The following is a 17789-nucleotide window of genomic DNA, read 5'->3' on the forward strand; positions in this document are numbered from 1 at the left end:
CTTGAGGAAAATTGACCGTATGTATGAGTGTGTGTGTATATGGTTGTGTGTCTTTGTGTGTCCAGTGACAGACTGGCGTTCTGTCCAGGGTGTCCCCCACCTCTCGCCTGAAGAGACTGAGATAGGCTCCAGTCCCCCCGCAACCCTTTAAGGGATTAATCGGTAAATAACATGAATATTTGAATTATATTGTCCTCCCCTGATTAAACCTTCATAAGGAGGTCAGTAATCTACACCATCGTTTGCAAAACATTGTGTGGACTCACTCACATGTCAAAGATATAAAGTGGGTACGGAGAGTAAAAAAGCCCCTTTTGATTTGTCACTCTTTGTTTCATCGCAGCCATTTGTTAAAATCATTTAAAGTCATTTTTCCTCATTAATGTACACTCATCTTGACATGAGATATGACATTTTTTCAAATGTATTAAAAAGGAAAACTAAAATATCACATGATCATAAGTATTCAGACTTTGCTGTGACTCATATTTAACTAACATTCATTTCTTCTGATCCTCCTTGAGATGGTTCTCCTCCTTCATTGAGTCCAGCTGTGTTTATTAAACTGATTGGACTTGATTAGGAAACACACCTGTCTATAGAAGACCTGACAGCTCACCATGCATGTCACAGCAAATAAGAATCATGAGGGGAGAGAGTTCAGAGACAGAATTGTTACAGAAGAGTTTCTTCAGCATTGATGGTTCCTAAGAGCACAGTGGCCTCCATGATCCTTAAATGGAAGAAGTTTGGGACGAGCAGAACTCTAGACCTGTGGCCTTCCAGCCAAACTGAGCAATCGTAGGAGAAGAATCAGAAACCTTTATTTATTTGTCCCGTGAGGGGAAATTCGGTAGAGGCTTGGTGAGAGAGGTAAAGAAGAACCAAAGATCACTGTGGCTCCAGAGATGCAGTGAGGAGATGGGAGAAAGTTCCCGAAAGTCAACCATCACTGCAGCCTCCACCAATCCAGGCTTTATGGAAGAGTGACCCAACATAAGCCTCTCCTCAGTGTAAGACACATGAAAGCCTGAATAGAGTTTGCCAAAAAACACGTGTAGGACTCCCAGACTAAGATTCTCTGGTCTGATGAGACCAAGATTGAACTCTTTGGCCTCAATTCTAAGAGGTATGTGTGGAGAAAACCAGGCACTGCTCAACACTGTTAAGCATGGTGGTGGCAGCTTCATGCTGTGAGGGTGTTTTTCAGCTGCAGGGAAATGACGACTGGTTGCAATTGAAGGAAAGATGAATGCGGCCAAGTACAGAGATATCCTTGAAGACCTTCGACCTTTTCCAGAGTCTTCAGGACCTCAGACTGGAAGGTTCACTTTCAAACAAGACAATGACCCTCAGCACACAGCTAAAATAACAAAGAAGTGGCTTCGGAACAACTGTGACCATTCTTGAACGGACCAGCCAGAGCCCGGACCTGAACACAATCCAGCATCTCTGGAGAGACCTAAGAATGTCTGTCCATCAACGTTCACCATCCAACCTGACAGAACTGGAGAGGTTCTTCAAGGAAGAATGGCAGAGGATCCCCAAATACAGGTGTGAAGACTCATGACTGTACGAGCTCAAAAAGATGCTTCTACTCAATACTGAGCAAAGGGTCTGAATACTTATGACCATGTGATCTTTCGGTTTTGCTTTTTTTAATACATTTGCAAAAAATGTATACATTTGTTTTTGGAAAAGGGGAACATGTATATTGCATATTTAAAGGGAGAAAAAGATCAATAGACTCATGATAAACATCTTTTATTTATTTGAAATGTGATTTACAGGTAAACTGAATGTCATGTCAGTGGATATAAAAACAAACTTGATAACAAAAACAATCACACAAAAGGTGTGCTTTGACTTTTTGCAACATTCTTGACAATTCGTCACCATTTGATCAGACCGAGGCATATTTCTCTGTTCAATAAATAATTGCATTTACATCACGGGTATTGGTTATAGACAAGAAGGCGCGTATGACTTGAAAGCAATTAGAAATGAAAACATACAGGCAAAACCAATCGAGCACAGAGTCAGCAAATCAAATTTAAAAATACATGGCACAGAGTGAACAAACGTAAGTGACACTTCAAATGATAGGCACTAGTTCAATAACCACCAAACCTCCCAACAGTCGATTCTCTTGTCTTTAGGTTGCAAATATTTTGAACGTCAGATATGATGGATGATGATAATCCGGCACAAACTTTGGCAACAGTGATGCCATAAACAAAACTACATATTTGACACCAAACTTAAAAAAATAACTTTGGAAAATTAGCTTCTACTTGAGGTTCAACATGTGCATTAAAATTAAAATACTGATGGACGTCAAATTGTTAAATTAGGAGAATAAATATGAGCAAAACAAGCGTACATTCCGGCTGATTTGAAGAGGATTGTGTCACTGAGGTGAAGACAAATTCTAAAATGACGTCACAGAGATCTCTCACACACACACACACACACACAAGCACACACACACAGAGAGAAATGCGTGGAGACATTTCAGCCTGAGGGAGATCAGAACCGGGCGAGGAGTGGGAGGAAAGCTGAGGATCTTCTTTGGCATCCTCTGGACCTCTGGTGGTTCGTGTCCAGAGCCGGAGCTCACAAGGTGGGAGACGCCGCCTCCTCTTTTCTAACTTCCATGGATGTCGGGATCAAAGTGTCTTGAACGTTTGGATCCTCCGGACAGATAAAGTGCCTTGTCGTCTGCGTCCTTGTGCTGCAGCTCAGTAACAACCTTCCCTCCAGTTCTCGCCGCTGTAGCTGCGAGGAGCAGGAAGAGACCTGATGACGTCCAGGCAGAGGTGAGATCACATGACTGACTCTACTTCCTCAAGCAATGGAAACACACACACATTTATTTCAGCTAAACACTGACACAACACTTGTTCAGGGGAAGATTGAGCGCCCCCTGCTGGGTGACTATAGCAATGTAGATATACAAGTCCACCATAGGAAGAAATGTCATTTTGAAAATGTATATGAATGTACTAGTAAGACACAAGAAATTAAAACGGAAAGCTTTGGGCAGAAAAGCCTTGTTTTTCATATAATTATTTAAAAATATTTTATTGTATTTTTTTCGGAATGTTCAAATATACATTACATTTTAAAATATACAATTGTGAAAGTTTTTTTTATAAACTCATAAGAGTTTTATATGAACACATGACACATTAGATGTTCATTGTAGTAAATTGAAGTGTTGACAGTGAGAGCCCACCACCCCACTAATAAATATTGCATGAAAACATTTCTGAAAAATATGTAAGATTGAAATCAAAATTAAAGCTGTTGAGTGCAGTCAGAGTGAGGGGACGTTATAGATTTTGTTGTTTAAGAGCAATGAAGATATGACATCCACTTTTTTTTAATGCTTTGTTAATTGAAGGACGGTCCCTAAACACCATCTCACATCAGTCTAACTGATTGTAATCAAAACTGCTGATCACAATCAAACATGATTTTAGGGACTATTGGTTTTGTTGTTGCAGGACAATAAATAATAAGTAAATGTTTTTGCTAATTTGTTGCTCTTAGCTTATCTATTCAAAAATGTAGATTCAGTTAATAATTATGTAAGTAAATAAAAATTAAATTCAGTGAAGGATGTCTTAGATTGGTTCATAAAATCACTGAAATAGTTAAAAAAAAAAAAAAAAAGGAACTTAGATACTTATTTTGAGATTGGATTAATGGGACGACAACAAACTTAAGTATTTTGATATAAAACTGTCTTGTTTCTTCAATGTGTTCATTCTTTTCTTATATTCATAATTGTCGAGTCTCATTATTTATTACTATTCATGTATGTTTAACTTGTATAAGACATGTTGGGTTCTTCACCATATTGACTAAATACTGTGCAAGTGATTTTGTTAAGAATATAAACTAAGAAACTTTTGTTATTTCAGGCAATGGCATAATGAAATGTGAACATATGATCGCCCCTAGTGGGTGACTCAGTTTAAACGTTATCGTCTCAACGATCAGAGTTGAATTAAAGAGAAAGTTTCAAGCAAACCAACTTGACTTAAATGTAGAATATAACATATGTCTTGTTTTTTTTCTATTAAAAGAGATCAAAGCATGAATTGGAGATGCAAGAGTTCAAGGGTCTACAAACTGACGGTCATCTTTACCTGCGCACCGGCTGAGCCAGCTTGCTGCGGGGCAGAGGGATCCCTCCGCCCGCTGACGCGCTGGGGCGGGGCAGGCCGCTGCGTGGAGGTCCGATGGAGCGAGTAGGGGTGGAGTTGGCAGAACCGGGGTTGGACGTGGCTTTGACCGGCTGTCTCAGCGCCAGAGGGGACGGCGTGGCCGGGGTCCGCAGTTTACTGGGAGAAGGAACTGGAGAGGAGACGGACCGTCAGTGAGAAGCTGAGGTTGGTGGTGATGATGAGGATGAAGTCGACATGAAGTCGAAATGATATCAAGAGTATTTACTCGTCACATCTCAACACACAAAAAAACAAACACATGAGCAGATGGAGGGAAAATATCTGAACTTTTCCCCACAAGATTCTGGACGTCAGTATGAGGATTTATTAAAGTACATCAGTGTCATCAGAATATTCTGTATACAGTTCAAATGTTGAAGCTGTGTTTTAAGCATTACATTCGACAATTTGTACACTGAAGTTTTAATTTGTTTTATACTAAATATAAATATGTTAAATACATTGATATTTAAATAGATGGACAGAAAGTTCCGATCATTCAAAACTATATTTTCTAAATTTTGAATATTTGTTTAAATTCAATTTAAAAATGTTGGTATGATAGTGATGTCCTACCAGACTAATCCAATGAGCTTTTAAATTGACACCATGCTGTAATACAAAAGATTTATTTTTAATGATTGAATTCAATGTATTCTATATTTAAAGGATTATTCAATTCAATTTTATTTAAAGTGTCTTATCATAACAAAGTTATCTCAAGACACTATACAGTTGAAATAAGACTACAGTTGATTAAGGAAAAATAGATCCCAGCAATTCAACAAAGAGCAAGAAACAAAACACTGTACAGTGAGCTGTACAGTGAGCAATGGCTTATTGTCTATACATTGTTATTATTGAATAATTGAATTGAATTATTTTCATTTCTCAAGTTTAAATTTAAAAGAAAATGGGGCATTATTATACCAACATTTTTAAATTAAATTTAAAAGGCTAGGAATACCAAAATACTACATTTTAACAATATATTTTCGAAAACCTTCAATATAGAAAGATTTCAATTATTAAAAAAAAAACCAATTGAATGCTTGGAAGTAAATCAAAGCTTCAACATTTGAAACATGTACCTCTGTGCTGGCACTGATATACTTCCATAGAGGTGAAGCACAAACACTGGTAAGAACCAGAATCTTGAACAGCACGACATCCAAACATCACGATATCAAAATGAAGCCTCAGTGAGTACTCACTGAAATCACCTTCGTCTCCAAAGCAACACGAGAGAGGGACTGGACAGAGACAGAGACAGGCCTTAACTGAGAGCTTTCATTTCCTGTTTCATCTCCTCATATTCAGACGCCACATATAACCTCACACTCCTTTTATCAACGGATATAGTGAGTCGCAGTGGAACGACGAGACGTGGCTCTGCTTTGATGAAGGAACCATTATTTTTGAACAACTTGGTGCTCAATATAGATCATGTTCATTTAGATGACGTCAGCAGTTTTTCTGGGGAGTTCTATAGTTCAAGGAAATGTCTAAAATAAAAAAGAGCTTTAGAATGTTTTTATTATTTTTTAAATTTACAATTTTTTAATTTATTTAATAGATTCATTTATTTACAGACTGAATCCTGGCGATGACTGAGGACGAGAGGATACAGTCGACTCCAGCAGCTTTTAAAGATGATGTTTAGACAAATTTTGGTTTCAAAACAAATGAAAGTAGTTACGACTTTGTCAAGGGTCATGTGGTCTGTAAATTCTGCACCACCAGAGTCAAGTACTTGACAATACTACAAATATATACTTGTTACTACAGTATCACAACACAGTCTTAAAATGATGTCAGGTTTCATTGAATTAGAAGATCAGAGACAAAAAATATAAAGTATAGAGTGACATCTAGTGGTCTTTCAGAATGAAGATACTTTCACCTGTTTCATGACGCCTCAACACATCAGTCTAAATAACACCAGCGACAATCATCCCTCAAGAGAGCAAACCTCCATTCCTTCAGTGGACATCATTGAAGAGAAAAACTTGTCACAAAGAGGATCAAGTTGAAAGAAAAACTGAACTTTACTCAAAAAAGAAAAGGTTGAAATAAAAGTCGCTCCAAGTGTGTCTACCAGCCTCCTGTTACCTCGCAGGGCAGTTGGAGTTTGGAGCTGCTGTTTGGGTTTCGGGGACAATCGAGAAGGAGCAGAGTATCTTGGGAGTTTAGCGGCTGCTGGAAAAAACAGGAACAATAATAAAAAAAAAAACGGTTGATTTTTCTCTTCTGAGCTGCAGTACCAGAGATATGCGCTGGAGGGAGGCAGAGATAAACTATAAGACGCCCAGTGGCGGGCGAGAGAAGGAGAGAGATTTCTCATGCTTGACTCTGATGTCAGGAAGGATGCAGCTCCACATGCAGTCCAGGTTTAAAGAGGTTCAACAATTCTAATCCTCTCAATGCATGTATGGCGGATTAAGAGTCCATCAGATATTCTAGTGTAATCTCTAGAATGGTCCATCACAAAGCAGAGGCCAGCGTGAAACATTCAACTCTGGATTCATCTCTGGGATTAGAGCAGACAGCTCAAACTAAAGGCCTGGGGGCCAAATCCGGCCTGCCAAGTCATTTTATGAGGCCCGCCTAAAGGTTGTCTTAAAATTAAGGTAGATTATTTTTCATGTTGTCGTGGTGACTTATAAAGATGTTCGTGTTTAAGATACGATAAGGAACAGAGATGATGGACGTCAAGGACACGAGTAAAACTGGAACTTCACACCCCTGGCTTGGACAGATGCTCCCAAGCTATAGATGAAGACTTAACCCATGTTAGTGAAAGGAAAAGACAACTTTGACATGCTCACTGGCTTTCTTGAGAGAAGAGGAGGTTTGAGAACGATCAGAGTTGAAGGAGAAGCACAAACAGCCCAGCAGGAAGTTTTCCAGCTCAGCTTGTGAACAAGTTGGGTGATGCAGAAGCGGTTAAACCACGGAGCTCGAGTGTCTCCATACTCACTTGCAGACTGGTTCTGGTGACGAGGAGGGCCACCGTTGGGCAGGTTGGACTCACAGCTGCGACTGTTCTTGACCGGCTCCTGAGCCTGGACTGTGGTGGTCGCCGACGGCCTGGTGAGGTTAGGAAGACTTCGACGCAGTTTCTCTGTGGGAGCAGATAAGAAATTCCTTGATTATAATAAACTATAACAAACCATAATTAATAACAATATCTCACAATTAAATAACACAAGAATAAATAAAAGAACAATTACAAAAATAATGAAAACAATAACTAAAAAAAGTGACTCTAGATGTCTTGGTTTACCTTCGTTCTTCACCACGCTGGTCTGGTGCTCGTGAGCGTGACCCTGCAGTGAGTGGCGGGGCTGCTGCAGGCGGCTGAGGATGGGCTGAGGCGAGCCGCGGCCGTGGCTGTAGTCCACCGAGCGCGTGGGGGAGCGGGTGCGGGGGGAGTTCCTTGGGGAGGCACGGGGGGAGTGGCGGGGAGACGGGGTGAAGCGGTTGGTGTTGAGGTGGAAACCAGGATGTACCGCCTCCTCATCGTCCTCCAGACTGTGGGCGTCCAACTCCTGGTCGCTGAAGTTGCTGCGTCTCAGCGAGTGACAGGAAGAGCCGGAGCTCCTCCTGGACGCCGTGGCGGCGTACTCCTGTCTCAGACCTGACACGAGGACGGCATCAGAACACTGCCATACTCTCATGAACTAACTAGTGATGTGTTGACAAGGCTTCATGAAACAGCTGATGAGGTATCATGATACAGTGTCTTCATTTTAATAGACCACTAGAGGTTGCTTTCTGCTTTATAATCTTTGACAAGACAGTGTATCGTGATACTTCACCAACTGTTTCATGAGGCCTCACCATCCATCATGGGACAAAACTTACTCTCTTCCTGCATGCGCGCCATGATCTGCACATCTGTGACGTCGTTGAGTCTGTAGGTGGTGGACGAGCCCACCGAGTCTTCATCCATCTCCGAGGTGCTCAGCTCACTGTCCACTGAAGACTGTGGACTGATCGGCGGAGGGTTCCTCTCTGCTGCCGTGTTCCTCTGATGTGCTGTTGATCCCACATCTGGTCAATAATCTTTCACAAACTGAGTGTGAACACAGATGTTGTACCTGCGTTCCCAGTCATCAGCTGCTGTCTCACGATGGGTCCTCTGCTGGGCGTGGATGAAGGGGAGTTGAAGCCACTGCTGTAGGGACTGTTGGCAGCATTGGTGCTGTACGGACTTCCATACCCTCCCTGCTGAGTGTACGGACTTCCATAGAGACTCCTGCGCTTGTTGGCTGTAGAAGGAAAAGTACATTTGAAATACTCTTCATCAAAACATACACAAGAGAGATATGCTCATAAGTGGATCATATTGCCCATAATTCATTCAATAGTTAATTCATACAATAATGAAAAAAAAAAGATTTTCAAAATTCTTTTTTTTTTATTGTTAGCCTTTTAAATTCAACATAAAATGTTGGTACTAGTGCCAGCAGACAATACCAACATAATACTGAGATACATGATCATTTAGATAAGTATGTGGAAGCAACAGGGGGGTATTTATCATGGTGGGTTCCAAATGAACATTAAGATCAACGGCAACTTCATTTGCAACAACACCCTGAAGAGGTCAACAGACTGTTGCAGGACACACAGAGACACACTCGCTCCCTGCGGACAATTCAAGAGTTTCTTCAATCAACCTCTGTGGGAGCGAGTACCCCAAGTAAACACGGGAAGAACATACAAAAACCACACAGAATTACTTCAAGCTAGAACCAACCGTTTGTGTGCACTGGATCCAATTGTAAAGAGAAAAAAAAAATCTAGGGCAACAACCTTGTTCAAATAAATGCACTACTTGGGTGGAATTGAGCTGCTTGACAGAGTTCTGCACTCTCCTAGTGCTTTTCTAGGTATATTGAGCAAGAAGTGACAGCAGACTTAATAATGTCGTTGCCATGAAGGACAATAGAGGCTCAGTGTGTTCTGACCAGTGACTGTAGAAACACTCGCTATGATGAAGCTTCAAGTCCAGATCAACAACAAGCTCTGCAGTGTCCGTTTCCAGCCGGAAGCTTTGTGACAGATCCACAGTGTTCCGTCTTTCATGGCGTATGCTGAGAGCAGGCCTCAGACAGAAACACTGGACAATCCACACAGAACACAACACAAGTCTGTGCAGCAGCGGTCCAACTCAGAGTCTCTTAAACTCCTGAATCCTGGACCTCAAGCAGCACATCATTGAATGAGGAGGTGGTTTAGATTTTTAGCACTTGTTTGTTTACACACTGTGTAATTACATCATCTGCTTCCTCTCTGTTATCCTCTCAATCTGTCCTGGTTCATTATTTAGAAATGATGAGATACATGTTTGTTGTTTTCATCATGACACTCTTTCAATTAAGTAACATTAGTATGTGACTCTTGACACATCACAACGCTCGTTTCAGTTAAGTAAACCGGTCAGTTTAGGTTAAATCTTTTCCTTAACCTAAAGAGTGTAAATATATTTTTTTTCTTACAGAAAACACCTCATAATAGAGACAAAAATTGTAATTTATTCATCTTAACCGGTCTCTCTAGAAGACTAGAAAATAATCCAAATAAGCGAAAAACCCACAACTCTTCTGATGTCAAACTCCTTAAGACGAGGGGCCAAAAAAAGAAATCCAACAGTAAAAGTCGTGGGCCAAACAAAATGTATACTATCTGTAACAAGAAGTAATTCAAAACAAGACAATAGTATTTTCATTCTTGGAGGCTCAAACTTTGAGAAATTATCTCCGTGTCCTTATTCCTCAAATTCCTTTCCTTCAACATCCGTTTTACTCTTATTGTTGACGTCCTTCATTTCTGTTTCTTATTTTATTTTAATCTCTTGAAGACATCTTTTTAGATGAAAATATCAACATGAACATTAACTTTTAAATGTTTAAATGCTAAAACTAAAAGTGTGTCTAAAAACCAGTTCAGGAAGCTCTCATGCTGTACTGTTCTGAATATGACAACAAGATACTTTTCATGGTTTTTAAATTGCAATTTAATAACTTAAATAAAGCCAAGATAAATATGTATCTTTAAAATTTCATTTTAAAACATGAAGTGTTTAATTTGCATTTTGCCTCTCATAAAATACATTTGAAGGGCATTCAGTGTCTGGTTCCTTCACCTTTAAATTGAGCACAAATAAAGAAAGTTATACCCCTTTGATATAAAACGCAGATTTTAAAGTCATGGCCAGGGGGCCAAATCTGACCGGCCAAGTAATTTTAGGTGGCCCCTCTCAAAAAATGATGACAACAAAAATACAACATCTAAATCTGACTCCTACTTCCTTGTGTGAGTGAGTTTTACACCCCTGGCATGAAATGTTGTCTTCTTGTTAACCGGATAAGATCCTGCCCCAAGTGGAGGAGTTTAAGTATCTCGTGGTCTTGTTCATGAGTGAGTGAAGAATGGGGAGCGACAGTTGGATGTAGGCAACATACAGAGACTAAACCGATCTGTAGTGAGAATAAGAAGAGCGAAGCCAAATAGCACGCTCTATGTATGCTGGTGGATCAACGTCTCACTTATGGTCATGGAACAGTGGGAAGTGACCCAAAGAACAAGATCGCGGGAACAAGCAAACGTTATGATTGTGACACTGTGCTGGGAGCAGCTAAAATAAGAGTGTCCTAGAAACAGGTCCACGGCTGTGATGCCACTTCACCATTGACTGTGATGGTTCTCAGGGAACCTTCCAGTGAGTCAGTGCTACAAAACAATCCCACAAAAAAGGCCTCGGGTGACGCTGCAACAAAGCTTCTCACCGAGCTCCACTTGATTGGAAAGACGGAGCAAAAGAACGCAGGTCTATAAAAATAATAAAAAGCCCGCAGGAGTTTTGAGAAGAATCACAAGAGGCGAGCAGACAGGAGAGCCTTTGTGTCATGAGGAATATAAATAACACCAGCAGGAATTTGACAAAGTCTGACGAAGTAAAAGTGATGGAACCAAGTGAAGCTGTGGTCAGGAGCAGAGCAGGTCAGCTGGGTCAGTCGTCATGGCGACGCTGCTCAAACATTCAGCTGATGTTTTCACCGGGTCATCAAATACTCGGTGCAGCAAAACGTTTGTGTTAAAGTGAAGCGAGAGCCGCTTCCATTACTGTTAAAGTACTGACTACTGGACATTGATCTGAGAGCTTTGTCTTCTGCTGAAGCGCGGTTACATAAGCAGGGAGGAGACGGAGGGAGCTCACAGGGCGTAAACCCGACAGCCGCAGTCACTGCTCACAACAAAAAACTAATGTGAATGACGAGATCAAATATTTGCGTTTCAGAAACGCTGACTCAGCTGGCAATCCCAGTCCTGTTAGCCAGCGGGCGGTAACACAAGCACTCCCAGAATGCACTGGTAAGGCCTTGAAGTGACAATTCATCCAAAAATAAAGATTTCAGTTAAAGTTGATTCAAACTAATACTTCCTGTTAGTTTTTATAAATATACACGAGTTCTGGCCCACTAACTCAATAGTGAAACCGTTGTTTGGCCCCTTGTGTGATTAATTTAACAACCCTGAATTATTTGTTGCCTTTTGGCATTATAATTCTTTAATTATACACTTTTCTAAACTGTTACCAGGCGTGGCAAGTCTTTAAAATGGTCATGGTTAATTATTAATGCTATATTAAGTGTCAAATTAGCACCAACACATTTCACTTTAGTTTACAAGTTACTTTACTTATCTTGTTTAATAGTTTTTAATTTATTCATCTCATTTAATTTTTTTCAATTATTTAATTTTGTATTGTAAAATTCCTGTTTCTATATTTATTCCAGTTGAAATGATAAATGTTTCCTGATCAAACATTATGGATGACATCATGGTTCAGCCACACCTACAGAGATGACATCATCTCTACTGTTCCTCCCAGAGGACGTCTCTACAGAGTCACACACCAGCAGACGGAGGTCGATGAGTTACCAGAGTCATCTGAGGACACGAACACTGAAGCTTGTGCTCACTTAAAATAACAAACCCAAAGACATACATGAAACGTAGTCCACACAACACCAGCTAGTCATGCAGAATCGATAGGATTCTGATTCTCCAAGTCTGTTTCTAAGCTGACAGTGTGCAATCGTCAGTCACCTGCTGCTCTCCATCACTGTCACGGGGAAATGCCACTGTCAAAATGGAAACGTCCTCTCTCAGTTTAGCTGGCAGGACGTGAGGCCGGCGACAGGCTTGCTATTATTAGAGATGGTTCAAAAACACAGGAGTCAGCCTGGAGTAAGACTGTCCAACAGACCGGTCAAACAACATGTTGTCGCAACATCGTGGCCACTTGAGACGAGTTTAAAAATAAAAAATCCAATCAAATGATACTTATATCCAGATTTCTTTTTTAAATAAGATGTTATTTAAATGCTTTCCTGTTAAAGAACATATTCCTTAAACACATATTCCTGTGTTCTTCTTGCATTCAAACAGTTAAGTGTAAGAACATAAGTGTGTGAGGCAGACTTAAAGAAATGTTAACTTTCTCTGCGCTGCTTTGTCACACGCAAATGATGCATTCCATGATGTCGGCATAGCTTTGGTGCGTTCAAGAGAGTAGGATATTTTATAACGTATAGCAAGACTTATACTTACTTATTCAAACATATAAACACACAAAAAACAGATTGGTTTTGCCACTCATTATTTGACTTTTCAATGTATTCATTTGACTATACATTTGTTTTAGTTTGTTTGTTATGTGTTTTTGTACAGTGCTGTTCAGTTTTATGGTTGTTCTTCAGTAGATTGGTGTGAAAAATTGTGTGTTTAGGTTGCAGATCAGATGACAAGTCACACCTCATCGTGCTCATTTTGCGGAATCTGAGGGTCGTGAATCCTCCTAATCCTAAACAAGGCAAACAGTTTGGCAAATAAAACTTTGTTCAGCCCGCCACCAAAAGTGCTCAAAACCTTTGGCCCCTTGCATGATTAAGTTTGACACTCCTGGTTTAAATTAATAATATAACTTTTATTATTATTGTTGTTTCTGTTTTAAAAAGCGAGTTTCGCTTCATTCCTAGAGATTCCTAAAAACTGACTTCATCCACAGTTTAGGTTTGAGGCCCAACATCAATAAATCTGAGGCCACAGTTCTCACTCATCCTACACGAGTGGAGACATCTTGTTACCTGACATGGTGAGGTCCAGTCTGTGGAGGAGGGAGCGTTTGGCTGATTCCATGTCAGGACTGGGATTGTCCAGAGCCTGTCGGCACCACACGATTGGACTCAGGGCCTTCTGAAGTGGACTGTTTAGTTTCGCCTCGTACAGCCTGCAGAGACACACAGAGGTGGGTCAACCTTCAGACCTTATGGGAGTTATAGAGAATAACAACAGACAAATGGTGATGTCACCCAACTTTCCACCCAAACCCTACATACACAGTAGAAAAACATGTTCTCTGCACCCCAGAATGTGTAGGAGGAAATAAAGATTTTGTTAGAGTTCAAACTCACTGATGGTTTCTGGTCGCAGTCTAGTATTGAAAGACTCATTGATGAACATTTGAGCAGCTACAAAAGTGTGTCGCGGCCCAGAGTGCACGTCTGACAATTCTATTGTTGGATCACTCTTGTTCTCTTTGGCAGGGAAATCACAGGAGAGGAACGTGAGTCAGCAGCTGGCCGCTCTCCTGCAGCTGTACAGGAAGCTTTCCACGATAAAAGATAGAAGATCACAAGAGAGTGCAGACACACGCCAGGGAGAAGCTCCACATCTTTTGTTTATCAACAATGCCTCTCATTCCAGCTCAGATGATGATGATGATGGACCTGATGCATCTATTCAGGAGAATTTTTAATCTGACAAGAAGCTAATTCAGAGATTACAAGAGTCTGTGTTGGTCCAGGTACAACAGGCTAATCCCAGACATCAATCTGATCCAGATTACACACAGACGGACGGAAAATAACGTGATTAACTCCGATAATGTGACCTTTCTTCACAAAATCTTTGATCCCTCCAAGAAAGCTTGAGTTAATTAATACACTTCTTAATTTCTCTTGTTGTTTTGACAATAACAAGCCAGAGTAGATTATTTTAAATAGCCTATCTTTACCGCCTGCACTTGTATCAACAGGAAATATGGACGTATTGTCTTTCAATGAAACGTTTCGACCAAGCTGAAGTTCCTACCAACTATTTATCTCAAATTTAAATAAAAAGTCACTAGTTTCGTACAAATTATTGACTCTCAAAACACATTAAAGTCAGCAAATACTGACAGAGAACATTATGTTCTCCTCAAACCACAGAAGATCATATGGACCTCTTTTCCTTTTAATCATTAGTTTTGGGTCTTACAAGCGGCTGGAATGAGTTTTTTCCGGAAGGATGGCTGGTCTTTTCTTTAGACTTAGACCTTAGAGGGGGAGGAGCACGGTCATCCAAGAGTCACTGAGTAGAAGTTTTCTTCAGGGGCCACATTAAACTCTGTGACTGGTGTGAGGGAAAAAGAGCAGCGGAGAGCCAAAATATGATAGAAAAACTAAGAGGAAAAAACATGTTAATACAATGATAAATACAATAAAACATTTTTATCAGAACTTTCAGAAAGGAATTTTCTAAGCAGTTCAGTTCTACTCGGACATCACGGATAAAGAAAAAGTAGTTTTGGTTTGAATGATCAATCATCCACAGACTAGAATAAATGGTTACTGATCAGTGTCTGTTTCCACAACGATTGTTCTCTTCACGTCTAATCTGACTTAAAATTTTAAAACGCAATTATGTAAATACACCAAAACCTCCTACTGAGAGGATTACACACTGACAGTCGGGATTATTCTGACAAAGAATGCTTCTCCGTGAGATTCTCTTCTGGCTGACCCCTCCAGACGTCTTGGAGCTCAGATTGTGCTGTAATTCCTGTAAATAAGTCTGTAATGAGCGACTCTCAGCCACTGATAGCATTAAAGCGTGAAGTAGAAAAGCATTGTTTCCTCATCATCATCCTGGAGTCTTGAGGCAATATCACCACGGTGACCATACGTCCTTTTGGGGGCTGTCTGAGCAGTTTTATTAAATCCTTCAAACGGTTTGAGTTTATGCAGCGTGTACTTTTTATCTTTGCGTCATAGACCATTTATTTACGGTCATTTTTATTAAACATCCTAACCTACCAAACCTTAATTCCTCCCTTACAATCTACTTCTTTGACATCACTAGCCTAGATTGCTCAATTGCTCAATTTGTTTACGAGATTGCAGTTTTGAAACCCGCACTCGAAGAAAAATAAACGGTAAACAATAGGTTAATATTTTTGCGTAACTTAAGATGTTAATTTGTATTATGTTAAAAAATCGGAACTTTTATTCATAACTATTACAGACCATAATGGTTGAGGAGATTTATTTTTGGCTGTTAATTATGTTGTGAAATACATAAGATAAATGAATATATTTATTTAAATAAATTGTTTATAAACACAACTTTGATCTCCAAAAAGCCTGGTTAGGGTTAATCTCATTAGTCTCCTCATTGTCTTTTGAGGACTTAAGAATAGGCATTTAACCGAATTAGATGTAGGGCAGTTGCAATACACTAATCTCATGGTAAAATACGTTAAGCTCACAATACAATATAGTTCGATACAATTAAATTATTATAAAAGACTGAACTTTTGTTGCACTGTCTGTGTTGAATGAATAGAACTGAAAGCCAAAATATGTCCAAACATTCACTTTAATGCTACTGGAGTCGACAGTATCCTCTCGTCCCCAGTCATCTGGGTCATCTCTTGGGATTTCATTGTTGCTTCAGCTGTAGATGACGTAACGATTGCTGCTAACTAGTAAACAAAAACATTGATACACTGCTGTGAAACACTTAAATACTGCAATAGTTAGACGTACGTGACAAACCCTCAACAGTTTTCGACTTCTCCACTCCCTCTTCTCGAGGTTCTACTTGTGCCCCCTGGCTCGCTAAAGTGCCACATCACTGGTGTGAGCAGATCAACATGTGATCCTCAGTCACAACAGTCCCCTCACTCGAGAAAGACAGCTGTCACTCACCAGCTGTCCTCGTCCTCGTGCAGACAGTCCATGTCTTCCAGATCTAGAACGTCCACCTCGTCCAGGATGGATGTCTCTCCCTCGTCGGTGAAGCCACTGGTGTAGTCCGAGTAGAGAGCGGTGGCGGCTGAAGCCTCGCTGCCGTACGCCCTCCTGAAGCCGCTGCTGCCGTCATACGAGCGCCTGGAGCTCCGACAGTTGTTCTCCAACACGCCACCGTAGTCGGAGAACCCCACCCCGGTGAAGCCGGCCAGACCGACCGACACCCCCGCGGACAGAGAGTCGTAGCCGGCGCTGTGAGGTCTGTTGTTCGCTGACACGGGTCCGGTCGAGGACAACATGGTGGAGCGACTCCGGAGCTGCTCGTTCTGCAGTTCGAGTTTCTTCACCAAGTCCTGGAGCTTCCGCACCTCCAAGTCCGCGTTGATGTTCGAGTTTATGTCCTCCATGGCGGCTCCTGGGCGGCTCGAGCTCGGTCACACTGCGTCTCTATTCGCTCCCCGTCGATGTTCCCGGCGAAGACACGTCGGTGTTCCGCTGGTTCGAGAGCCTCCGCGCCGTCATCTCCTCGGGCGAGTCCTGCTCTCGGGCAGCGTCGAGGCCATTTTCCACCAACACTCGTCACCGACTGAGAGAGGCGCGGTCCCGGAGCAGTGACGTCATCGCGCTGATTGTCGGGCACGTGCACGCAACCAACACCTTTTTTTCTTGCACATGTCCGACACGAGTTTGTTTACATCACAGAAGCAGCGTCAAGTTACTATTTTCATTTTTAATTCATACTCAAGTAGTCGGTGGTTTGATCCCTTTAACTTACAGGGTAAAATATATATTGTTTAGATTTGAATGACTGCTAAAAATATAGGCTTAAATTGCCGATTAAACAAATATTAGAATAGGAAATAAAAAATATTGATTGAAAAAACAATGTTGGAATAGAAAAGTTGAGTTAAAATAGTACCATCTTAAGATGGTATTTAAAATGGATGTGAAAACAACATTAAACTGTAATTTAAACATCAATTTGATGTGTTTTGTCTTTTGGCAGCTCATTCTTCGATGCCAATTTTTTTTTTTCAACGTTTTATTTTCAATTACAATTTATTTATTTTCAAATAACGGATACTTTTCTTCAAAAGATGTGTTCGTATATAAATAAGCAGATGCATTTTACTAAGCAAGCAAAAAAATAAATCCCCTAGTAGCTGCTGCTAGTGTTTTCTAAAATAGACAATACTAGACAAGTGTTGATCGAAAGTCTAAAAAAATGATAATAAAATAAAGGTAATACAAGAATTGTTGAAGTCAAATTACATTACTTTATGAAATTATTATAAAATAGGTTTTATCATTATTATCAAGTACAGTTCAGGGCACATGTGGACTCCTAAACATACCTACAGGTGAGATAGTAGACAAGTAATAAGAGCTGTAATGTATGCCAGGGATGCCTAATAATTTTGCACAGCAGACTGGATTAATGTTTGCTTCATATTTACCGACTGAT

At 40.5% G+C, this 17789-nt stretch overlaps 1 protein-coding gene across 5 annotated transcripts; it reads right to left on the reverse strand.

Annotated features, from left to right (window-relative positions):
• Window positions 1-1748: 1748 nt before the first annotated feature.
• Window positions 1749-16920, reverse strand: slain2 (SLAIN family member 2). 5 transcript variants are annotated; one of them, XM_087785282.1, is made up of 9 exons: window positions 16283-16920; window positions 13397-13539; window positions 8339-8509; window positions 8103-8276; window positions 7522-7875; window positions 7216-7359; window positions 6348-6434; window positions 4158-4365; window positions 1749-2778 (listed from the first exon to the last, which is right to left on the reverse strand). In XM_087785282.1, exons 1-9 carry the CDS (start codon window positions 16729-16731, stop codon window positions 2742-2744), a joined length of 1767 nt encoding a protein of 588 aa, XP_087641408.1. In that variant the 5' UTR covers window positions 16732-16920; the 3' UTR covers window positions 1749-2741. The 5 variants fall into 5 exon arrangements, with proteins under 5 accessions (XP_087641408.1, XP_087641409.1, XP_087641407.1 ...); XM_087785283.1 differs by lacking the exon at window positions 6348-6434 and adding an exon at window positions 5450-5488 and having other exon boundaries at window positions 1749-2799; window positions 16283-16919; XM_087785281.1 differs by having other exon boundaries at window positions 1749-2799; window positions 6348-6431; window positions 16283-16919.
• Between the last annotated feature and the right edge of the window lie 869 nt (window positions 16921-17789).

This window comes from Callionymus lyra, chromosome 2, assembly GCF_982586985.1.
Source record: "Callionymus lyra chromosome 2, fCalLyr1.hap1.1, whole genome shotgun sequence".
In the NCBI taxonomy this organism is placed as follows: Eukaryota; Metazoa; Chordata; class Actinopteri; order Syngnathiformes; family Callionymidae; genus Callionymus; species Callionymus lyra.

Coding starts and splice junctions, on each gene's coding strand:
- slain2 (XM_087785280.1), bottom strand. CDS start 16,731: ATGGAGGACATAAACTCGAACATCAACGCGGACTTGGAGGTGCGGAAG. Junction 7,876..8,102: donor GGCGCGCATGCAGGAAGAGA/GTAAGTTTTGTC, acceptor TCCTCGTGTCAG/GTCTGAGACAGGAGTACGCC. Junction 6,435..7,215: donor TCACCAGAACCAGTCTGCAA/GTGAGTATGGAG, acceptor TGTTTTTTCCAG/CAGCCGCTAAACTCCCAAGA.